At 36.4% G+C, this 25,000-nt stretch overlaps 2 protein-coding genes across 11 annotated transcripts in view; one reads left to right on the forward strand and one right to left on the reverse strand.

Annotated features, from left to right (window-relative positions):
* The window catches only part of LOC144962740 (gamma-glutamyl hydrolase-like), a 38,007-nt gene extending 20,910 nt beyond the window's left edge, over nt 1–17,097 (reverse strand). Inside the window, exons 1-2 of one of the 6 annotated variants that reach the window (XM_078895952.1) lie at nt 17,041–17,097; nt 159–313 (exon numbers count right to left, since the gene is read on the reverse strand). In XM_078895952.1, the coding sequence (XP_078752078.1) occupies nt 159–261 (103 nt within the window). In that variant the 5' untranslated portion in view covers nt 262–313; nt 17,041–17,097. Of the gene's footprint in view, nt 1–158; nt 314–4,903; nt 5,035–10,159; nt 10,217–11,926; nt 14,006–16,891; nt 17,004–17,040 lie in introns of those variants that run through there. The other 5 variants (XM_078895953.1, XM_078895954.1, XM_078895956.1 and 2 more) reach the window with 5 other exon arrangements.
* Nucleotides 3,888–25,000, forward strand: part of LOC144962741 (gamma-glutamyl hydrolase-like) — a 25,329-nt gene continuing 4,216 nt past the window's right edge. The window contains exons 1-5 of one of the 5 annotated variants that reach the window (XM_078895959.1): nt 3,888–4,023; nt 19,090–19,212; nt 20,466–20,852; nt 22,726–22,832; nt 23,160–23,253. In XM_078895959.1, coding sequence (XP_078752085.1) covers nt 19,122–19,212; nt 20,466–20,852; nt 22,726–22,832; nt 23,160–23,253 — 679 coding nt within the window. In that variant the 5' untranslated portion in view covers nt 3,888–4,023; nt 19,090–19,121. Of the gene's footprint in view, nt 4,024–6,888; nt 7,042–16,649; nt 16,733–18,463; nt 18,483–18,502; nt 18,576–19,089; nt 19,213–20,465; nt 20,853–22,725; nt 22,833–23,159; nt 23,254–25,000 lie in introns of those variants that run through there. The other 4 variants (XM_078895957.1, XM_078895958.1, XM_078895961.1 and 1 more) reach the window with 4 other exon arrangements.

The raw sequence follows: 25,000 nt of genomic DNA on the forward strand, positions 1-25,000 counted from the left end.
CCCCCAATTAAAAAAAAAACAACACACACACGCACAGAAAAAAAAACCCAGAACAAAACAAGGAAAGCACAACGACCAAATGGCAAGAGTTAATTAAAATGACTAAATAGCTGAGATTTACACACGATCAGTAATAACGTCATCCGCACAATAATTACCTATAACAGGCCTGTTGTTGACCGCTGCTGATTCCACCATACTCACGGTAACAGCAATCAGCAAACACAGACAAATTGTCCGTCGCGTCATGGAGATCTCCATCTTGGTCGAGCTATAAATAGGCCCCTATGCACCTGTCGAATTGGGAGATGGCCTGAAGAAAAGAAACCTCCGAGTGAAAAATCGAAAATTTTGCTAATATAAATCACGTGGGCAAGATGGATAGAAAAAAACTGTGTTCGGTGTGTTAGTAATGTGTGGTGATTGTATTATCAATGTCAACACATTAAATAGCAACTTAATAACGCTTCACGCGTGAGTAAACAGATGACTTATACACAAAGATATGACCTGCTGGATACAATAGGGTCAAAATAACCACTGAGAATAACATTACTTGTACTACACGCTATGGATACGAGTAAAATAATAATAATAATATATGAAGCATACGAGTATAAAAGCGTGTTCCCATTCGACGATCTATTTGATATACTTGTATTGAAGAAGAAGAAGAAGAAGAAGAAGAAGAAGAAGAAGAAGAAGAAGAAGAAGAAGAAGAAGAAGAAGAAGAAGAAGAAGAAGATGAGGAGGAGGAGGAGGAGGAGGAGGGAGGAGGAGGAGGAGATAAGAAAATCACACAAATAAAAAGAGGAATTACAGATGTAAGTGAATATGCTCAAAATTACCTCTTGAGAGGAAAAGGTTACCCCCCCCCCCCCTAAAAAAAAACAAAAAAAAAAAAAAACAACCCCAAAACACACACACACACACACACACACACACACACACACACACACACACACACACACACACACAAGTAAGGAACAAGGGAAATACAAACAAAACAAATAAACAACAAAGAAAAAAAAACGAAACAAAACAAAACCAAAACCCCACAAATTAATTGTATACTGAATGTAACATGGTTATGAGGTTAGTGAAGATATAGAATAGAACTAGATAAAAAGAAGCACGCTTTTGTTTTCTTTTGTTTGTGTGTCTATTTAATTATTTATTGATTTATTTATTTGTGGATGTTGTATAAAGGCAGATTGTTGTGAAAGTAGGTATTATTGGTAAAAAGAATGTGCATAGTGATTATCTCAAATAGGTTTCCATCGTAAATGTTAAGCATAATTTGTATGAGTGATTTTTTAATTTCTCATCGAGATGCCTAACGACTAGAAAATCTCGGGATTGTTCCGAATAATAAAGATCTGTCCCTGAAAATTCGACACTTCACTTTCGATTGCGAAACATGATGCGTATCACAGTCATATGTCTGTATTAAATCGCATCACGGTGTCTTAATTTTTTTATTTTTTATTTTTTTTAAATTTTTTTTTTATAGTTTTTGTTTTTCTCAAATTTCAAAAATGTATAGCTGTTTCAATTTTATTCAATTCATCTATTTCCCATTGAGCACTTGGTGATTTGTGATATACTTGTGATATACTTTGCTTGCGACCTGTAAGTCGAAACTTCAAATCCCTTTGCTGGGCGGGGCAAAATTGATTCCTTACGGAAAGGCTCACTAGAGTGTAAAATAAGTTTCGTGGACGTTAACAGCGAGTTTTCAGACGAAAAGAAATAATAATAGCGCCTTACAGGCTGCACGTCTCATCCTATATGTCCAGGGTAACTGTTGGTTTGGGATTCCCTGTAAAGTGCTTCGAGCACATTAAAATCCTACTGCGCTATTTAGAAGTTCACTTGTTGGGTACCTCACCAGCTATAATAGATAATCAGATCAACATTGAAATTTATGCATACTGAATATAGAGTCAAACCTATCTTTATAGGTAAACAACAAGACTTAGAGAAAAATTGTTCTTTCCAACTGTTCGACAGTCACGAGAAAACCCAACGTTCACCCTGGCCCTAAATTACAAGAATAGCGTTGGTCCAACTATCTTAATTAACTTTATTAGTCTAACCAATAAAAGATATACAGTAAATTATTAACCACCAATAGATCAATACATATTTATAACCACTCGGATATGCAGAATTGCAATTGTGTCCGGAAGTCCCAAAACCGAGACGATCGAAATTACCCAAAATCAAAAGAAAAGCAAAGGCTAATAAATCATTGACAGACTGTTTACAACTAGTGACCTGAACAAGACTATAATGATGTTGTTATTTTTGTTCTCAACTTATGCAAAAGGATGAAAATGCATAAAACGATGTAAACAATTATATGTATAATTAAACACCTGTCTTTATTATCTAAACAAGAGACTGCTTCTAGGGCCTAATAAATGAAGCATGGAAACAAACATAATTTAAAGGTAATTATGGTTATCTCTTTTGATAGGAAGAGTAAAACTTTACATAGTCGTGCGTAATGCTAGCACGAATAAACGCATCAACCCTTTTCAGTCGGGGTTCAATTTGACTCAAGCCTGACAAAATAGCTAAACGTTTTCAGCAAGAGATTTGTAAAAGCTGTAATAATTGCTGTTCCCTTGGTGAAAGCGGCTAGGTCTAAAGATAGTTAAACTCATTTAATTATGGGAGACATTATGATTTGTCGTATAAAAGACCCCCAATAAAACTAAACAAAATAAACAAAACATCAAAACAAATAAACAACACACAAACAAACACCCAACCAAAATTTAAAAAAAAAATGTAACTCGATAGTACCGATATGTTCGCATTATTATGGCCATTGTTGATGCTTATCCTTGCTTTAATTTTTCTATGACCACAAATGCATAAATGTATGCATGCTAATAATAACATATTGAGCTAAGCTGTTGATGAAGAAACGCTGAATCAGGGACTAATATTATTATTAGGTCTATTATCATTATCACAATCATCATTCTTCTTCTTCTTATTATTATTAATATTGTTATTATCATCATCATCATCATTATGATAACACACATGCAGCGTTTCTTGAGAGCTAATACGTAGATCTATTTGTTTAGAATATAATACTCTTATGTTATTCATTACTGACATAACACATTTAGGAAAACCACATATCGTGTTCCATGTTCTGTGGCGTTTAACGGGTGAGTTACCCTTCGGATAGGACGCTAATTTATCGCAAAACTTTCCAACTGATCACACAGAACCAGGCTGTCCTGTCAGAAAGTTGCACTGAAAAGTGCGCAAAGTTGCACCAGAAAATCAAGGACGTTGCACCAAAAGTTGCAAAAAAATGGCAAAAGTTGCACTAAATCAAAAACTGCAAAGGGGATAGATAAAAATGAATGTATTCGCATAACAGGACAACACCAGGCAACATGATGATCACACGGAGGACAGAATTGACTACACAAAGACCACACTCAACACAGTTCATTATCAGTTCACTACGAGCGTGAAAAGTTTATTTAAACTAATAAGGAAAAAATTATAATAATAATAACAATAATAAAAATTATCTATTATTATTATTATTATTATTATTATTATTATTATTATTATTATTATTATTATTATTATTATTATTATTATTATTATTATTATGATTATTATTATTTTTTGGCCCCAAGTATGAAAATAGGGTTAAGTTACCGGCACCGGTACACAATATTTTTACGAGATTTGGAGAAAAATAGCCCTTTTTAGTGGGGTTTTCCGCAAAAGTTGCACCAATGTTGCAAAAAAGCATCACAGTTGCACGACGGTTGCAAAAAGCGGCAAAAGTTGCAAAAAACGCGAATTCGCGTCAAAGTTGCAATCACGAATTTCTGACATGACAGACCAGGTAAAACAAAAAAGCTCGACCATCCTGTGATCAAAACCGGCCCTTGATTGACTGGTGAATCTAACGCTTTTTTTATCAGTTGAGCTGATGGGAATCGCACAACGTGCGCAATTAAACATTTAAAAATAACGGTAAGTATTGAAATGTAAGCTTCAATTTATTAAACGAAGACAGATGCTGTGGACATTTCGGGTTTCCTCTTTATCAATAAAACACAATGAATGAAACACTAAGGACGAATGAGATATGTGAATGGCGTAGTTAAGGTGAACAAATAAAAACAGTGATGGGACAGAATATAGAATATCCATAACTATTTCTAAAACTTTATTCCAATTCCATTTTATCAATATTCTAATATACGACATTTTATTCTATTTTACATTCTATACTGCACGACACATCCCACTTTTTAGATAATTTCATGAATTGCACACCTTTCATTAATATTTATTGTCATATTTTAATTCGTCCTTCCTTACAAAGGGGCATTCTATACTATTTCTTGTCCCATCATTATTTTTGTTTATTCGCCTTATCTACGCCATTCATATATCTCAATCGTCCTTAGTATTTAATTCATCGTGTTTTGTTGTTATTTTTTTCCTTCGAGCTTCAAGCAGCAACATTTTCATTATTCCGCAATTAAACATAAAGAATGACTAATCAAAATTTCTTATTTAAGTTAGATATTTAAATTTAACTCTATGACTATGAGATGCACCGTATTTTAATTCAGGCCAGTTATCTTTTTTGTTCATGTGATATCAAGCAGATTTCCTGATTAAAAATGTTAAAACCTCTTTATCAGCATCAAACCACGTAAATTAATGATAATACTTATTAAAGAGTAAATTCTGGTAGGACCTAAAGTAAAGTACTCGACTCAATAAAAGTTGAAACTGACTGTAGAGCTATGTATTTAATTGTGTGCGTAAACACACACGACTGCGCACATAATTTACAAAATTATGTAAGATACACAAGCACAAAACGGACTTAAATACATACCTATCAATCAAAAGAAAACAATAATGCAAAGAAAATCCCCCAAAATAAACAAAGCAACAAGAAACACAAATGGCCTCCCAAACATCTCTCTCTCTCTCTCTCTCTCTCTCTCTCTCTCTCTCTCTCTCTCTCTCTCTCTCTCTCTCGCGAATGCGTGTGCACTTTCTCTCCCTCCCTCTCTCTCTCTCTCTCACACACTCACAAGCACACACACACACACACTCACACACAAACAAACAAACGCACACTTAAATGCACTCCCTCTAGAATTACCCCACCCCCTACACGCAAGTCCAAAAACCCACACACTCACGCGTGCGTGCGCGCACAAGCGACAATTATTGCGATGTCACTGTCAGTGTCAGTGGTCAGATAAAAAATTCAACCTTATAATTTATAATATTGGTGTGCTTTCTTCCGGCAATTTGGTGCAGAAAAACTAAATGATTGGCTGTCAATAATATGGTAGTGTAGGATATTCCTCTTAACCAGCCATGACTATCTGAACACTAGGTAAAAAAAGAAGTAAAGTAACTGCTATATATATATATATATATATATATATATATATATATATATATATATATATATATATATATATATATATATATAGACAGATAGATTTAATTTTTAAAAATTACAGAAGATAATACATCTTCTTTTCAAGATTTTATTATTATGAAAGCGTCAAGCCAGATGAGCAGAAAATTATTGCCGTTCTTGTCCCTTAAGAAGTCGCCTATTGTTTGAAGGCCAAGAATGTTAAGGGGCAAGTGCGTGTCTTCATTATTGTATCTCTAGGCATTGAAGAAATGTATTTTAACAGCGCAATTCTACGTTTAGCGCGATTGAGGTGCTTCATTTATTCCCTTAACAGACCACACGGAACGCAATTCCCATTTCATACAGTGCAATTCACTAGTCACCCTTAGGGGTCACTTTTACTTTAGCACTCTTACAATATACCAGTAAATGTCTATAGCTAGCTACAAATTCAAACCCGAGTCGCGTGTAATATCTAAAATTTGAAATTCAAAATGTAAACATTTCATTCATGTCTTTTGAAACACCTCGTGTACAATCTTGTGTTTACACATTTCCATTTTTAAAATGTATTTCATACCCCAAAGACGAACATTGCACGGCACAATATGTACCGTTTGCAGAAAAATAGTAGTAGTAGTCCTGCTGAACCATTAGGCGCATGGAGTCGGGATTGATCACGGTTTCTATAGTGTTAAACGGACAATGGAATAACTTGCTATTCTTTGGATAGAACGCTAGACTATTGCAGAGTACTTTCCGTAGGATCTATCAGATCCAGCTACCCAATCACTGTTGGGTGGACAGGGGGATCAGCGGTCCCTTTGCGTATGAAACGAAAGCTCTACAAACTGAGCTATCCTATCGGGACCAGTAACAGTTGCAGAGGAATGTATAAATTTAACAATGTTTGATCTTGACCTCCGTGTGCATATCGTGTGACTATGGCCAAACATCTTATCTTTGTCCCATTATGAATATTGTAATAATGATAACTTAATTTTGATTCCATAATTACGTCGATAACAACAATGATAGCCGTGTTTTGATTGTATGTATGTATATAAATAAATACAAAAAAAAAAAAAAAAGATAATATGAGTTGATATCAGGAGTCAAAACATCAATTTTGGGTTATCGTTGTATTGTAATGAGATAAAATTGACAAGGATAAAATGAATCGCCGATCTATTGCACACGTTTCCATAATTGCTTCTAATTTTAATATAAAGATGTTATCATGTTATTATTAAAAATGGATCTTGAAACGAATATATTAGATCGATTTTATAGAGGTGCTTTATGTTGAACCGACGCTCTCTCTCTCTCTCTCTCTCTCTCTCTCTCTCTCTCTCTCCCCCCCCTCTCTCTCTCTCTCTCTCTCACACACACACACACACAAACACGTGAAAACGTGTGGTCTCATGTGACATAAAAACGATATATGACTCAGAGACGCATGAATAAAAGAGCTATGCCATGATAATGTCTGTATACTCATATACACTTGTATTGACAATAAACATAAATAAAGTAGGCCATCACACGTTCAACATCAATGGTGAAGAGATATACTGACAGATCAAATACAAACAGTGAGTAAATATTAAAGTGCCACTAATAACGAAATAATTATATCAGGTCGTGTTCCACTGTAGTGTCAGGCTATTAGTTACGATGTTTACGGTTTCACAAGGATTCGCTCTGGTGCCTATACTATACTCTCTGCTTTTTTTAATAAAAATGAAATACGGATGAATATAACATAATCGCAATATATATATGAAGATTTGTTTGTTTGTTTGTTTGTTGCTTTAGGTCTCTTCCAACACAATTGAGGTTATATGAGAGACCGCTGAAACAAAAAAACAAGCAATCTAACAAAAATAGTACAAATGTAAATCAAAATCATAACCTAAAGATATCATAAGCTAAATTATAAATAACCAAGAACAAACAGGCAGAAGATTTACAGAAAAAAATTATCCCCTGTCAAAAATACAGTCACAAACCAAAGAAGCAGGATAGGCTAGTAAAGAGAAGAAGAAACGACATCACTATCGGATCGTACACCCATGCGAACATCATAGGTATATGATTCAAGGGTGATGCTCCCATCCAACCACCCGCTATATATGAAGAAAGAACATATTATTCGCGATATACATATGAAGAAAGAAACAATAAACAATAACAAAACAAAATCAACCACCCCCCCCCCCCCCTCCAAAAAAAAACAACAAACAAAAACAAAAACAACCACCAAACAAACAGAAGACCAATTACCCCCCCCCCCCCCCCCCACACACACACACACACACACGCACACACAAAATAAAAAGAACTACAAAGGTCATCTACAAAGGAACATTCAGTTTAGTACAAATATCAAAACATCAATATTAGTAAACATTGCTAAAATAAGTCCCCCCCCCCCCCACACACACACACACTCACACACACACACAAGAGAGAGAGAGAGAGAGAGAGAGAGAGAGAGAGAGAGAGAGAGAGAGAGAGAGAGAGAGAGAGAGAGAGAGAGAGAAAGAGAGAGAGAGAGAGAGAGAGAGAGTTTTATCCATCTGTACTTTTAACAATAAATCGTTGGAGACAACTGAGATTACTCATATTTTGACACTTGAGGATGCCACAGAGTTTATAAACATGAAACTCAAAGTGTCTCAAAACCTGACTTCTTGCATAATTAGTAAAAATGTTAGTCTTGGCAAGCGAGCCTAAAATCTCGTCCTACATGTAAAGTGTTGTTGTTGGATTGGGAGTCATTTTAAAGCGCCTTAAACATGTTTAGTGGATATTGCGCAGTTTGTTTTTTGTTTGTTTTTTTAAAGGAAATAGTGGAGGCTTTTAGGGGTCCCAAACGGCTCAGTTGGTAGAGCACTCGTTTCACACAAAAAGAAACCGAGTGTAATCCCGGGTGAAGTTGAATTTTTTTTTTTTGCCCCCCCCCCCCCCCCCCCCCCCCCCCCTGTCCATCAAGCAGTGATTGGGTAGCTGGGTCTGCTAGATCTGGTAAAAACTATTTTGTAAAAGACTAACATCCTATTCAAAAGGTAGCAAGCAATTGCTATTGTCCATTTCATGCTGTAAAAACCGGGATAAACTCCGGCTCTGAAGGACTATTTTAAATTGTTTAAACAGAAAGGTAGCTCTACAATTACAATGCTATTATTATAGCATCAATAGACATATGAGTAATACAGACTTGACCACCAGTATGGTCACTAATATTACAACATATTTTTACAAAACCTGCATTTTAGTCTTCCCCATCAGTAAAAATATCCAAAATATATTGGGTACATAACACTTTTTCCATCACAAATAATAACACATTACACAATATCAACAAATGCAACACACCTTGTCAAAAGCAAACAACAAATTGAAACATTACTTGCACTGTAACTAATTATTTGTTATTTTCAATTTGTAAGAAATGGACTCAATGACACTATCAATTAATCTATCTGTTATTTTTAAAATGACGTTGATTTCATCCCTATTCCTCTTAATAGTATAAGGGACAATTTTTGCTTATTATCTAAAAGAAACATTAATTTTAAATATATAGATGAAGCGTTGACATTATGCTAATTAGCTGACGTGCATTAAAATAAAATAGCAAAGTTCACATTGAAAACATTATATAAAATTTAAGCAGTGTAGCAATTACATATTTCCACTTTAGTAAGCATTTAGGCGAAATGAGCATTAAGGAGGTAGCATTTATTAATTAGGCTGCAACCCCCATATTAAAAAAAAAACAAATAAAACATCCTATTAAATTCTTCCGAGAAAGAAGAAGAAGAAGAAGAAGAAGAAGAAGAAGAAGAAGAAGAAGAAGAAGAAGAAGAAGAAGAAGAAGAAGAAGAAGAAGAAGAAGAAGAAGAAGAAGAAGAAGAAGAAGAAGAAGAACCCTGCAAGCTGCATCTGAAAACCAGCAATGATTTTTATTCTTCGAGTAACTAGGTGTCTTCCAGATTACAAGATATCTAATACTATGAATCATGAAAGAAAAAGAATGAAAAATGAGAATTAGGCTTGACTCCCCTGCAAGTTGTGCCAGATGCCGTGAATAGATTTTTAACACCTTATTTACGATGGTATAAAATAAAAAAACAATATAAAATCTCCACAGAAGTGGGTGGTAGCACCGGAGTGGGGGTCTCCATTTAGAGAAATCTTAATGGGCATCGCCACCTAGTCTAAGACTAAATGGGCATCTCCAAAAACATACGAATACGTCCATGGACATCTTTATACTGCGTCTATGGACACTTCCATAGTGCTTCTATAGGCATCTCCATATTATGCATATTATGGGCATAACAATCTACGACAATAACGTGAATCGTAGCGATTTGTAAGGTTAAACTATTTAAAATGAAATGAAGTTAACACAACATGTTCAATCTAGTAGTCTGTACAGAAAGAGAAATAATGATAGCTTACAGAGGTTTTTATAACCACACAACGTCACAAACAAAACACAAGACTCAGGAATCCACAGTGTATCATGAACACAAAACAGTTCACAACAACAACACAGCTGGGAATAACAACAAACCAGATCACACACAAATATGTTCCCTACACAAACAAAATTTATCCACATTCCAGAATATGGAAACTTTTGTAATGCATATAGAAATAAGTAAAGTTAACAAAATATCAATAAAAGTTATAAATTACCCAACAATAACTCATTCGATGGATAGTAGGCTACTATACAACATGATTCGACATTCATGTGGATGTCGTGGCTGAATGGGTAAGTTGTCTGTCTTAAACGGCTTGTCAAATTTGACGCTGTGTGTTCGAATTCTGGCTCTGCCACTTTTTATTTTTTGGTCTCCTTTCTACAGAGCATTGCAAATGTCCCCCCACCCCCCTTTGATAAAAATAAAAGAAAGAAAGAAAAGAAAACAGAACAGAACATTATAATTAAAGCAAAATATATGAATTAAAATCAAACGAACGAATATCAGAGAAATAAAAAATTCAATTAGTTTGAAATCTCCTGCCAAGTATAAAAACAGAACAAAAGGGAAAACATTTAACATCATGAGGGAAGAAAAACAAAACAAAAAACAAAACGAGGGAGCGGATTTGAACCAATGCAGCAAAATGGAACAAAATGAAAGGTGGTCTAAACCACTGAGCTGTCTATCCACATTGACATCTTTGTAACTTAAAATTCATATAAGCGCTAGATAATTTTCCACCAGTTTTGATTCATTGTTTTAATAGTTATTTTCATCTCTGATACGGATTTGTTGTTGGATCTAGAAGTGGTATAATAAATAGTAAGTGTGGTCAGTTTTGGGGCAAACAACACCTAGGCCTAGGGATTCGTCCACGAAATAAACAAATCCCAGACTATCATCAATATCCCCAACATAACGTTAGAATGAACAAATTATAGAAATAAAAGAAGATCAATACAGTTAACAGGTAGGTAGGTAGTGAAATTTTTAATGGTTGGTGGACTATGAACCGATTTGCTGATTAACAAGCTTCTTACTGGTTGAAAAAAAAATACAAAAGGCGGAATTGCCAGTTTGACGTTTCAGTTCAAAGTGTCAAAAACGTACATTCCATTGATGCCATTTGTGTTTTTAAAAAGATGGATTTGGCATTTGAGCACTATCAGAGAGCGTAGATAATAGAGAGGCTTTACGGACGGGAAGTCACGCGACTTCGTCGGTGACAACAATGTTAGCGAGGGATGGTGACTGCGTATGCCGCGAGGAGCGAGCTATAAATAACCAAGACAGGTAAACACCGGCACATGGTGGCGATAGAAGTAATGAATGTAGTGGATATATAATTCGCCAACATCAAACAGTTTATTAAGCCGTTGGATCGAGGTCCAGGTATCAATATTGAATACAAACATTATCAGATAAGATGAGATAAAAGAAAATTAACTTAAAAATTTATCCCGAAAAGGAAATTTGACATGGGCACAACAAGAGAGGACTCGTACATCAAATTGACATAGACACAACAAGCGAATCACACGCCCCCAACCCTACTGACCCCCCCCCCCCCCACCTCTCTACTCTCTCTCTCTCTCTCTCTCTCTCTCTCTCTCCTCTCTCTCTCTCTCTCTCTCTCTCTCTCTCTCTCCTCTCTCTCTCTCATGTAGAAACTTCAAGTGAACTGTTCCCATGATGCTGTGAGCAGCAAAACAAATTACTTTCTGGAAACCATCGATGGATTTGCTTTAGTTTTCTATCATGCATGGCTATGAGGAATCTCGCATCTTCTCTGAGCGAATATAATTCATATAACACTAAAGAGGTGGAGTGTGTTTGTATGTTTGTGTGTGTGTGTGTGTGTGTGTGTGGAGATGGGAGAGAGAGAGAGAGAGAGAGAGAGAGAGAGAGAGGGGGATGATTTGGTGATGTGGGGGTGGTTGATAACAAAGTCTATGGAAGTGAGTATGAAGCTTACCCAATGCATGCTTGCCCTTCCTACTTATTCTGAAAGGTGGCCGCTTTCCTTTCAATAGACTTATTGGATTTGGAGGTCTGTTCTTGACTTGCCTTGCATCTCACATGGTGATGAAGGCGCACATTGACGAAAAGGTTGATGACGAGGAAGTGAATATCACACTGCTTCACTGCCTTTTTGCATTCCAATCCTGTTTCTAATGTTGCCTCCATCACTTTCCTAATCAGGTACATTCTTAATCCTCTCTTGTACAAGTAGGGGTCAATGTAGCATCGAAATGCATGTTCTGCAGCCGTCAGAATATACATTAATTTATGCGATGGCGCACACAATCCCTCGTTTTCCGTGTTAAAATTTTTCTTGCAGATAAACGTATGCGATGGGTCTTGAGTGCTCCGTGCTTGTATTAAATCCTCTTTACAATTTTCACACAGAAGATTTTTTTTGGCTCTCAACTTCATCCCAACGTAACCTCCAATGTAATTCAGAACGTTGGTCTCGGTTGTCGTGAGCATGGGAGGAGCGGCTCTCATTACTTGCTGAAGTGGAAGAGGAACATCTTGCTGTTGTCGTGTTCTGACGGTGCTTTGGGCTCCCATTGATGCCATATTTTCAAAACTGAACAAGAAGGTATCGATGTCATCCTTGCAGTTTTTGTTGCTCCCCGGGACGAGAACAGCATCAACCATTGTCTGGCGCAGAGCCAGGCGGAATTCCCTAGAAGTTGGATTTACTCGGTGTCCACCCTTTTCCCTGATGATGGAGAAAAGGTTTTCCAAACAGTCTTGGTTCAGGCGACTTGTCAGAAGAAACTTGAACCCACAGTAATCTCGCAGGTGTTGCCAGAGTTGGAGCAAGGCTTCGATTGACAGCTTCCATCCTTCCAGGCATGGCAGACTACCTGTCTTGTTCAGGGGTTTGACGCCTTCCAACCAGATTTTTGTCTGCTCCAAGAAAGTCACGTGCTTGGAATGTGCCGACATCGCATTGTTCATTGTCCCTTTGCTTCTCAGTGATCTGCTGTTGAAAGCGTTGAACAACTGATCAAAGTTCTCAATGAAATGAGCAGTTGGCAATGCCTCTTGTGGAAGAGAAGAATGAAAGACCATAGTGGCTATACCAGCAGGAAGTGTTAATACCAGAAGATTACAACAGAAGTCGAAATCTGTCTAAACTGAGTTTAATCAAGACCCACCATGCATACAGGGTAGGGTGCTTATCTTTTATGCATGAGACTAGAGTCTCAAGGACTGACATCTGGAGTACTATTCCTATGCATTGCATGGCTCCCAGATTGCTGGTCAATTACCTCTATCTCTAGTTTTAAAGTCAACAGTAACTGGACTCAACTCAGGTAGACTAACTAGACTAAGTTGTAAGTGATAAATCTAACTAGCTGACCAAGCTACACAGGCGGCTAGTTGGGTCTCACCAGACAGAAGCGTTCATCTTCACTTACATGCTCCTAACTACCCCTATTAATTATTGGACGTTTCCCTGAAACTCTTTCCGTCCAATATGTGGGACATTTAGCTCACAAATTACCTGTCCCAGTCACCAAATTGTCTACATACCCCAATCTAATATGACAAGAATAGAAAACCCTAAATTGTCATAAAGTTGGTTATGGCCTAGTTTCAATCCATGTGAGCAGTTTCACTGAGACAAAATCTATTCATATTGTTCAGTTCATTTAAAATGGATTAAAAAATCATGATCAACTCAATCTCATCCAAAGATCTTGCCAGATCTTCATTGATCAGCAAGTCACTGGCTCGCAAAGTGTTAGACCTGCGTGCTCAGAAGGGTTTTCTAACTAGAGACGATTTGGAAGATAAGGTTGCTAACATCAAAATGTTAGATCTTTTTGATTTTGCGGTTCCGTCTACCGGTGCTTGGGTAAATCCTGAGGAACCAGCTGCCGCAGCTTCCCAGGCTAGTACCCCGGATAAATCATGCCCGTTGGATAACTTGAGTAGCAGTAACGTAGACCTGCGGGGTGAACCGTTCGAACCAAAAAAACCTCGCTCGACGAGCCGTTTCGCAACCCTAAATGGTTGCTACTGATAAGTCGCGAGGAAAGGCGAATGATGCTTCAGGTGTAAATCAAAATGGCGATATGAGACTTTTCCCATGTGAAGAGTTTCACGACTCACCAAGCATGTCACGCCGAGCAACCTTTCCGCTGTCCGATCAAGAAGGGGTGCCTTTTTCACAGGGGGGTAAACTTGGTCAGGATCCCTTTAAGGGGATCTCCAAGGTAAAGGTTATGACCCGGTGAATATTCGCAAGAGGGATCCCTACCTCCACTTCTCAGAGGAAGATATAGCACCAATGCACATGAGAGAGGAGCAAATGAGTAGAAGAGATCCAGTAAGGCAAAGTAGGACAGCGCATACGATGCCATCAGGAAGGATGCCCCCGATGTACGGTGATGTCCAAAATGTGATTGATATGTACAACGAACGTCAGAAGTGGAGAGACGAAGCAAGACAGTTGCCATATCGTGACGTCCCGTTTGCATCCCGCAACCCTGATAACAAGCCCAACTATGAGATGCCAAATGAATACTCATACATGCTTCCCCCATCCAGAGTGCAGCTACCAAGATCAATATCGTTTGATGGAACTGGAAGATGGGACACATTCGTATATAGTTTCCAAAATTTTTTGAAGTATCATGATATCCAGCACCTTCGTGATCAACTGTATTTCTTAAACTTAACATTGGAGGGAAAAGCCGCGGATTACCTATCGCGTATCCACCAATCAACAGTCTTCATAAATATTGAGGAAGCATATGGGGCTTTAAGGAATAGATTTGGCGGCCAACAACTGCAACATGCAGCATTGATACAATTCAACAGTACCATCCAGGCCGAGAAGGAGGATGTTCTGGACTACACAGACAGACTGTGGGAACTGGCACTCCAAGCTTTCCCAGGACAGAGTTGAAAAGATGAAATTCGACTATGGAATTAGAAGAGGCAAAAAGTGCACCTTGAAGACAGAAATTAAAAATTAAAAACGTTTTATAACTGAATGCCATCCTGATCAGTCCTGCCAGCATCATTGCAGATTTAATCCTCGGTGCAGTGTTATGTGTAAAAAACAGAAACAAGCTTTAAGAAGAATGGTCAATCAAGAAGCCTCCAACTCTGTCATGACTCATTTCTGTTGCTATGTACAAAAAGAAAAACCCCAGACCCTGGAAAGAAACAACAAAGTATGTTTGACTGTCTGGAGCAACATCACGGTCTGTATCAACTGAGCAAATAGCAACGAGTCGATGCCACCACTGTCAACATGGCAGTGACAGTGATGAAGGGGTTCAATTCCAAAGAAAATACCAGGGAAGCTCAGCCTGATGATACTGGACTCGAACCAAAGGCTGAAGGAGAAGGGTAGAGGTGACGCCTCACCTCCCCATCAAAGGGTAGAGGTTTCACCTCCCCACTAAGAAACTTCTCACATCATGATGACTCAAGGGCACAAGGGACTACTAGAGACACCTGGAGCAGACACCATGCACAGGGAGCCTGATGACACCCCAAGCAATCACAGGTTTGATGACAGCTGAAAAAAGTGCCCTGAACCCAAGACCTGATGATACCAGGGTTGGAACCCCTCAGAATCACAGGCTTGATGATACCTGGTGTAAGCCCCCCTGAACCCAGAGACCTGATGATACCAGGGATGGTACCCCTCGGAATCACAGGCGAGGAAGGGAGAGAGCTACCCAGAGGCCCATCTGATCATGGCTTAAGAACCCGACCCAACATGATGGAATCAGAATAAGCCAAGATGTGAGAAAGAACCCATGAGGGTACCATGATGACCATGTGGGCCAGGAAACTAGGGTAGTGGTACCCCTAATGAACTGATAACATGAACACCTGAGAATTCACCTCAGTCAGGCGAGGGAGGGAATTATGGCTATACATCAGAAGGTATTTTACTACCTCGATCAGGTGAGTCAGAAGCATAAGCTTCAAAATGATGATGGATACCACCTTGTGGCAGGACCTGTATTATAGACATTAACATGAATTGGTAACGGACATGGTTCCGACTATGCTTTAAAAAAAAAAAAAAAAAAAAAAAAAAAAAATTCTGACATTATCCCTGGTCATCATCATCTTGTCAATCAATTAATAAAGAGCTCCCCTATCCTGTTAGCAATAATGTAAATACTAAATAAGCTCAATTTTCAGCTGCATTGTTTTAAAGAAAAAATGAGACATATCCACCCATTTACAAGTGCAGGAAGCAACCACACTGATATTGTCTTACAATTTTGATTGCTTATGTTCCCAATTAAATTTAAAATATTACATCCCTCCTAACATGTTATCTTTTATTAATTTTGGTCCAACTTTCATAAGTACTATGTTCTGATAGGGATATTTTCAGTAATGTTTTGTGGATTTTTATTTCACGTTTTCAAGCCCCCGGGAAGGGAGATTTATTGTTTGTTGTTATTTCCCCTGTTTTATGGCTCAATTGGAGCAACGCCTCATAAGGTAAGAAGTCATTTTTTTTTCGTTATAGGATGTCAAACTGGAGAATGAGGTTTGTTTTAGAAGGGGGAGGAATGTAGGGAACAGTATGCCTTTTTATGTTGTGTGTTTGTGTGTTGGTGTGTAGTATCTCGATCGAGGCTGTTGTGAGTTGTTGTCATGATGTTCCGTTTGTGATTGTGACGTCATATCTTGTTGGCCACCGTATATAAGCGGCAGTCACCGCTTACTCGCTCTCTTTGACCATTTGAATCTACAACGTTCCTAACGGATAATCAAAATCTAGGTATGTGTACTTAGTAAATCGGGAACTGCCCACTTCGGTGGAGATTCATTGCCTCGGGCATATTATTTATTTATTTTATTTTCTCATCGTGAATGAGATGTAAAAATCTATTCACGACATAGTTTTTCAGTTTCAATAAGAACAATTTGTGTGACATACTACATCCTCATCCAATGAAAACTAATATCGTGGTCTCATGTGTAATCAGAAAAAGCCCTTAGGAATTTAATATGTTCTTAATTTTGGTTGAAATAAGTCTCTGAAGTCTAAAGTTCTTTTTTAAAAAGTAACGTAAACAATAAACAAACCTGACAGACGTAAACAACCAACTACCTTCCTGTATAGTTCTCAAAATACTTGGCGGTGATTTCCCTTGTTTCATGGTGACGATCAACTAAACCCTGATAGAGCAGTAAAATTAGGTGCCCCAAACGTTAACAAAGGTCTACAACAAACTCAGTCATTTCTAGATCCCTCTCTCACCCACTTCTTGAGACCGCCGATTCGTTCACCACCATCGCGAAGTAATGTTGACCAGCAGTTAAGCTTAATAGCCAATATTCTCATCACAAACATATAACATAGAAACGATTGAGACATTGAGTATGCTCCGGTGTATGGGGTGAATTTTTAATTCAGAAAAGTGAGTGGAGCAGGCACTTATGTTGGTAACAACAAGATATGAAGTGAGTAGAAAAGTGCCAGAAGACAATAGAGAATAAAAAATTTTTTCGCGGCGGTGGTGGGGTTTGAACCTGCGACCTTATTGGTACGACAACTCCGCCTGGCAGGTGAGAGCGTGGCTCTACCGTGTGAGCTATCCACGAACACGAAAAATATTCGTTTCAAACTCAAAGTCATTTCTAGATCCCTCTCTCACCCACTTCTTGAGACCGCCGATTCGTTCACCACCATCGCGAAGTTCTACTCACTTCATATCTTGTTGTTACCAACATAAGTGCCTGCTCCACTCACTTTTCTGAATTAAAAATTCACCCCATACACCGGAGCATACTCAATGTCTCAATCGTTTCTATGTTATATGTTTGTGATGAGAATATTGGCTATTAAGCTTAACTGCTGGTCAACATTAAGTTTGTTCGTTGCCGTTTCTATAGCTATTGATGTTCTTCTCGTCGTCGTTGTCGTCGTGTTTGTTAATTTTAAAACGAGAGATAGATAGATCGATATATATATATATATAATATATATATATATATATATATATATATATATATATATATATAGAGAGAGAGAGAGATAGAGAGAGAGAGAAAGAGAGAGAAAAGAGAGAGAGAGAGAGAGAAAGAGAGAGAGAGAGAGAGATAGATAGATAGATAAATAAATAAATAGCTAGATAGAAAGATAGATAGATAAAATATTTCAAGTATAATTTGGTTCAACTTTTACAATATTGTGTCGGGCATTGGCTATCGTCGTTAAGTGATAGATAGATAGATAAATAAATAAATAAATAAATAAATAAATAAATAAATAGATAGATAGATAGATAGAGCAGAAGAAAGAAAGAAAGAAAGAAAGAAAGAAAGAGAGAGAGAGAGAGAGAGAGAGAGAGAGAGAGAGAGAGAGAGAGAGAGAGAGTATGCAAAAAGAGTACCAGTGATTACAAAAAAATAAAACTGATAACAATTATAACGTGTTGTATTTTATCTTTTGAGCTGACATACATAATTTACTATTAGCCTATATATGTAACAGTGGAAATAAAGAATGCCATTATTACTATAAAGTAAGCTTTTGGTTCTTCACATAAAACACTGTGTTCTGTTATCCCCGTGTGGAGAGTTAGCATTTTAAAAATTACGATCCACTGGATTATGTTGTGATGACATGGAGAATATTTTTTATTACAACTACTACTTACTACTACTACTACTACTACTACTACTACTACTACTACTACTACTACTACTACTACTACTGCTACATACTACACTACTACTACTACTACTACTACTACTACTACTACTATACTACTACTACTACTACTACTACTACTACTACTACTATATTACTATATATTACTTATTATTATATTATTATTATTATTATATTATTATTATTATTATTATATTAATTATTATTATTATATTATTATTATATTATATTATTATATAATAATAATAATAATAATAATAATAATAATAATAATAATAATGGTAATGATACTTATTAATATAATAATAATTATTATTATCATAATCATTATCATCATCATCACCATCAACAACCATCAACATCATCTGGTAGGAAAGTGGTCGTGATTGTGGTGGTTGTGGTGCATTATTTAAATCTTATCACGATGAAGTCACTAATGTCTTGCTGTATCATTCCAGGGCATAACAAAATTCAATGCGTCCAACCGGAGATGGGTTTGTTAAACTTGATGATGATCGCAACTCTTCCACTAATTGCCATAGGGATGCCCAATAAAGTGGTTAATTACAGGCCTGTCGTAGGTATGTATGTTCCAAAACATCTCATCATATATTGGCATCAAATTGAAGATATCTTAAGTTTTCCAATAGAATACATATTTACTTTGGTTAACACAAAACGCGATGGGGGCACTATGTTTTTCGGGCCCAACGCGGCACGACGCCCTTGCTGCAACCAGAGAACATGCGGAACAAATAAATAGTAAGGCGAATTAGGCTAAAACCGTGCAAATTCGGGTTGAAAGCATGACAATTTGCAATAGAGCCTCGCCACTAGGTAGCAATTGTAAACGCATTATTATAGAAAGGGCGACTCACAAGCGACTCGTGTGATGTACTGAATTGAAACATTTATTTGGTTAGACGATCCGATTGATTAAATAATGTCAAGTATAGTGAGTATAAAGTAAATCGTAGAATTACACTTATAGAAAGAGTTAAAAAAATATTTTTATAATTATTAATATTATTATCATTTTTATCATCATCATCATCATCATCATCATCATCATCATCATCATCATCATCATCATCATCATCATCATCATCATCATCATCATTATAATGATAATAATAATAATTATAATAATAATAATAGTAATAATAATAATTAATAATAATAATAATAATAATAATAATTATTATTATTATTATTATTATTATTATTATTATTATTATATTATTATTATATATTACTATTTTATTATTATTATTATTATTATTATTATTATTATTATTATTATTATTATTATTATTATCATTATTATTATTACTACTACTACTACTACTACTACTACTACTACTACTACTACTACTACTACTACTACTACTACTACTACTACTACTACTACTACTATTATATTATTATTATTATTATTATTATTATTATTATTATTATTATTATTATTATTATTATTATTAATATTGTTAATATTATTGTCATTCTTCTTCTTCTTCTTCTTCTTCTTCTTCTTCTTCTTCTTCTTCTTCTTCTTCTTCTTCTTCTTCTTCTTCTTCTTCTTCTTCTTCTTTATTATTATTATTATTATTATTATATTATTAGCATCATTAATAATAATAATAATAATAATAATAATAATAATAATAATAATAATAATAATAATAATAATAATGATGATGATGATGATGATGATGATGATGATGATGATGATGATGATGATGATGATGATGATGATGACGATGATGATGATGATTATAATAATAATAATAGTTTCAATATACTTGGAGCTCACGCCAAAATCTTTTCTCCTCAGGTGTGCTCGCCCAGGGATCTGACCCAGATTTGGAGAAATACGGAAACGAATATATCATGAGCGCCTACATCAAATTTCTCGAGATGGCAGGAGCGTCAGTTGTGGCTGTCAAAGCGGAGCAGCCATACTCCTACTATGAAAATATATTCAAAAACATTAACGGTCTTCTTTTCCCTGGCGGCCATGTTAATAATACATCTAAACCAGTATGGAGATCGGCCCGTATACTGTACGATATGGCCATCAGCGCCAATGACAAAGGAGATACATTCCCCATTCTAGGTATCTGTCAAGGGTTTGAGATGCTGACATATTTAACAGCCAAGAAATATTTATTGGAAGCTGTGGATGCAGAAAATATCTCGCTGCCTTTGACGCTGGCACCGGGTAAGCAGTTGTTTAATTTTGTCGACAAAATATGGCGATGGTGATGATGACAATGCTGCCGTATTTTGGAAAAACCCATATTTTAAAATTTGGCCAGATAACTCATCCTTCAAATATCGATCGATTTAAATGACTCCACGAAGTCCCAGATTCGAGAGTTTTTGGTTTGCTTGTTGTTGTTTTTTTTTTTTTTTGGTGTCAAGATGAGTGTCACATAAATCGATTGATTTTCGAAGAACGGGTTTTCTGGCCAAATTTTGAAATATGGAGTTTTCCAGAATACGGCAGAATGATGACGACGATAATGATGGTGAAGATAATGATGATGCTGATGATGATGATGGCTATGATGACAATGCTTTTTATCTCGGAAATTTCAATAAAAATTCTAGTGAATGTTAATGATATGATAGCCTGATTTGACTGTATTGTGCCATATACAGCTTAATGTATTATTGTAAAGTAATGTCTCATATTGCGATACCACTACTGTCAGGACATGTGATGCAGTACAGATTTGAATACATTGTTTAGGGGAAGAGGGGCGGGGGTAGATTATGGCTTGATACGCTATTTTGAGATTTTATTTTTGCTCTGTAAATATAATACAATGTCATGACCCTTATAACTATAAATTCATTTTTTTTTGTTCGTTTGTTTGTTTTTTCATCAAAACCATCCCGACATAATACCGTTTTGAGGCGGTATATCATATATATGACGATGTATTTTAATTGTCACAAAGCATGCACTACACCCTCCACCTAACCCCAACAATGTATCTATACAGTTTGAGAGAAAACAAAATGTGAACCACTAATTTCTAATTTTTCTTTCAAAACCTATTGCCATTTTTAAAATATTAATCGAATATCCATTGGAATAGACCCTAAAGACAAATGTCTCCTATGGGGTGAATAAAGAGAATTTTATTTATTTATTTAATTATTCCCTCAACAAAACCTTTAATAACATTTTAAGCGCTTGAAAGCGTAATATTGGGCATTTCACCAAATTTGCAGCGACTTTTACGCTTCCTTTGTAGAGAAACATTCTAACTTAGTAGTTTTCCGAAGGCATGAGAAAAAATATGCTTTGTGAGCCATTTTTCACAAAACTTTTCTATAGATTGTTCACGTTAAATGGCCATTACTTTTTTTCATGAATTAATCGTCAAAATGTAGAGAATATGATACTCTTTCACACTATCTACACCAATATCTAAATTTACATAAATTGCGACGTGTGGACCATTCATTTCTCTAGAACGCCACACATGATGTTCTTGACTAGGCTAGGCGGAATTCCAGGAATTCTTGGAATCATCGCCTCTGGTGGCCTAATTTAGAATACCTACTGTAACTGTTGAATAAATCACCCCTCCCTCCCCCCCCCCCCCCCCCCCCCCCCCCCCCCCAAAAAAACCCCCAAAAACCCACACACCAAAAAAAAAAAAATACACAGAAAACAAACAACAAAACAAACAAACAAACAAAAACCAAAACACAAACAAAACAAAAAAAAAAAAAACAAACCCAAAACAAATAAAAAAGCAAAAATAAATAAATAAACAAATAAAATTAAATTTAAAAAATACCCAAGACAACCCCCCCCCCCCCCCCCCCCCCCCCCGACAAACAAAAGACTAATAAAAATAAATTCTTAAAAATCCATTAATGCAACCGAGCATGATATTATGCTACTAAAAGCAAAGGGAAATTACATTGGGGAAAGAGCACTCAGGCATTATCATTATAATATCCCTTTACATTTCAAATTCCAGTCTTTAACTCAATGTTTTTTATTTTACAATTTCATGTTTACACATCTTTCACCGATGATGTATTTTCCCATTTATCATAACACCTGAAAGGCTACAACGAAAGTCGGCTGCTTGGAAACGCTCCACCTGAAGTCATACAATACCTGAAAAAAGAAAACATCACAGCTAATTTCCACATATTATGTCTCTCCATTGAGGTAAACAATCAATCAATCAATCAATTAATTAATTAATTAATTAATTAATCAATCAATCAAACAATCAATCAATCATTGTGACCATCGTCACCAACAATACTATCACCACCGCAGCCACTCCCACCACCACCATTACTGAAACCGTGATCACCATCACTACCACCACCACCACCACCACCACCACCAACACCATCATCATCATCATCATCATCATTGTCACCAGCAGCATCGTCGTGTTTTGAACCATTCGAGTGGTTAAGACATACAACAATAAAACAGCCGAGGCATCCAGTCTGCTGTATAATTTAAGTCAAAATATATCCGCAGGCATATAAAAAGCACTCGTCCATCAACCAGTTCTACCGTGTATTGTCTGTCAACAAAGGAAGGAAAGGGAAGGAATTCGTCTCCACAATGGAAGGTAGGCACAGGTCTCCAGTTCACCTCCAACATTGGAATTCCACCAACGATGGAAGAAGGCCCTTCTATCATTTTTGACTCCACCACTCTTCATCTTTATGCGTTACACTTGTCCCCTGTGCCATACTAATATATTTCTTTCAAAAGACGGAGAGGAAGATAAAGTGAGTAAATATAACTCATGTAATATAAGGGAACAACACTAAACAAACAACGTTTCGGCCATTGGCCTTCTTCAAAGATTGTCATAATAGTTAAAACATTATAGGTAAAAATGTGTGTGTGTGTGTGTGTATTTGTGTTTGTGTGTATGCGTGTAAGGGAAGAGAGAGAGAGAGAGAGAGAGAGAGAGAGAGAGAGAGAGAGAGAGAGAGAGAGAGATATAGAAGAGAGAGAGATAGATAGAGATAGAAGATAGATAGAGAGAGAGAGAGAGAGAGAGAGAGAGAGAGAGCGAGAGATAGATAGATAGATAGATAGAGAGAGAGAGAGAGAGAGAGAGAGAGAGAGAGAGAGAGAGAGAGAGAGAGAGAGAGGGAGAGAGAAGGAGGGCTCAATTAGATGAAGTAATGAGATGAAATGTAAACTAAGATCAAAACTAAATTAAATCAAGCATAAGATAGGGGGGCGGGGAGGTGTTATCATTGACCCCCAACTGTTTCTTTTTGTTGTTGTTGTTTTTTTAATATCGAGGAAGGGGGGGGGGGGGCAGAGAGAAAGAAAGAAAGATAGGATAGATAGATGGATAGAGATAGATAGATAGATAGATAGATAGATAGATAGATAGATAGAGGGAGAGAGAGAGAGAGAGAGAGAGAGAGAGAGAGACAGAGAGAAAGTGGGAGAATGGGAGAGGAAGGGGGCGTTTCAAAGTTATATTTAAAACAAAGGAAAGAGGTAGAAGAAGGCCAATGGCCGAAACGTCGTTTGTTTTGTTTTGTTCCCTTATATATGAGTTGTATTTACTCACTGTATATTTCTCTCTATTTTATTGGCTCATGTACGCACCTTAGTTTTTGGTTTTTCTTTCAAAAAGCTTGACATTAATTTTACATGTTTTGGCAATGGACGTCTTTTAGTTTGTGCGCTTAATCATCAAGCAGAGATTGAGCAATAGAAATGATTTACCACGTTTGTGTGAAAATCAAAACTTTAAAAAGATGAATATGCCTAACACTTAACTGTACCGATGCACTTACAACTTTTCCGACGAATCCCGGGGATTGTGGCTTTGCCAATAAATAATGTTACCATCAATGCTCATCCTCATATTTACAGACAGCAAATCATAAAGGAAATTTATCAAAAATTTGGGCTAACCAATGAGTAAAGAAAAAGTCAGGCAGATCTCTGTTCCATCATAAACATGCAAATTATAAGTTAAATTCTCTATACCCTCTATGTGTCCATGTGTCTTTCTCACAGGACCAATTGCCTCAGATAACACAAAAAGAAAAAGAAAAAAAAAACCCAAAAAAAAACTAACAAACAAAAACAAAAAACAAACAAACAAAAAACAAAAAAAAAAAACAAAAAAAATGTCACCGTCACGATGAAAATGCATTTATGGGGTTAAACTATCATTACTGAGAGAAATATTTAGATCACAACACCATACGACATTTGTTATAGCATATGCCGCAAATCTCTGCAATAGCGTTCAACTGTTTACGATTTCGATAAGCAATGAGCGGCAACACTCTCCAGTTCGTCTCACTTCAAGGAAGAATATGGGAACAATCAAATTT

The sequence above is a fragment of the Berghia stephanieae genome, chromosome 1 (genome assembly GCF_034508935.2).
Source record: "Berghia stephanieae isolate SIO BIC M18660-M18661 chromosome 1, UCSD_Bste_1.3, whole genome shotgun sequence".
In the NCBI taxonomy this organism is placed as follows: Eukaryota; Metazoa; Mollusca; class Gastropoda; order Nudibranchia; family Aeolidiidae; genus Berghia; species Berghia stephanieae.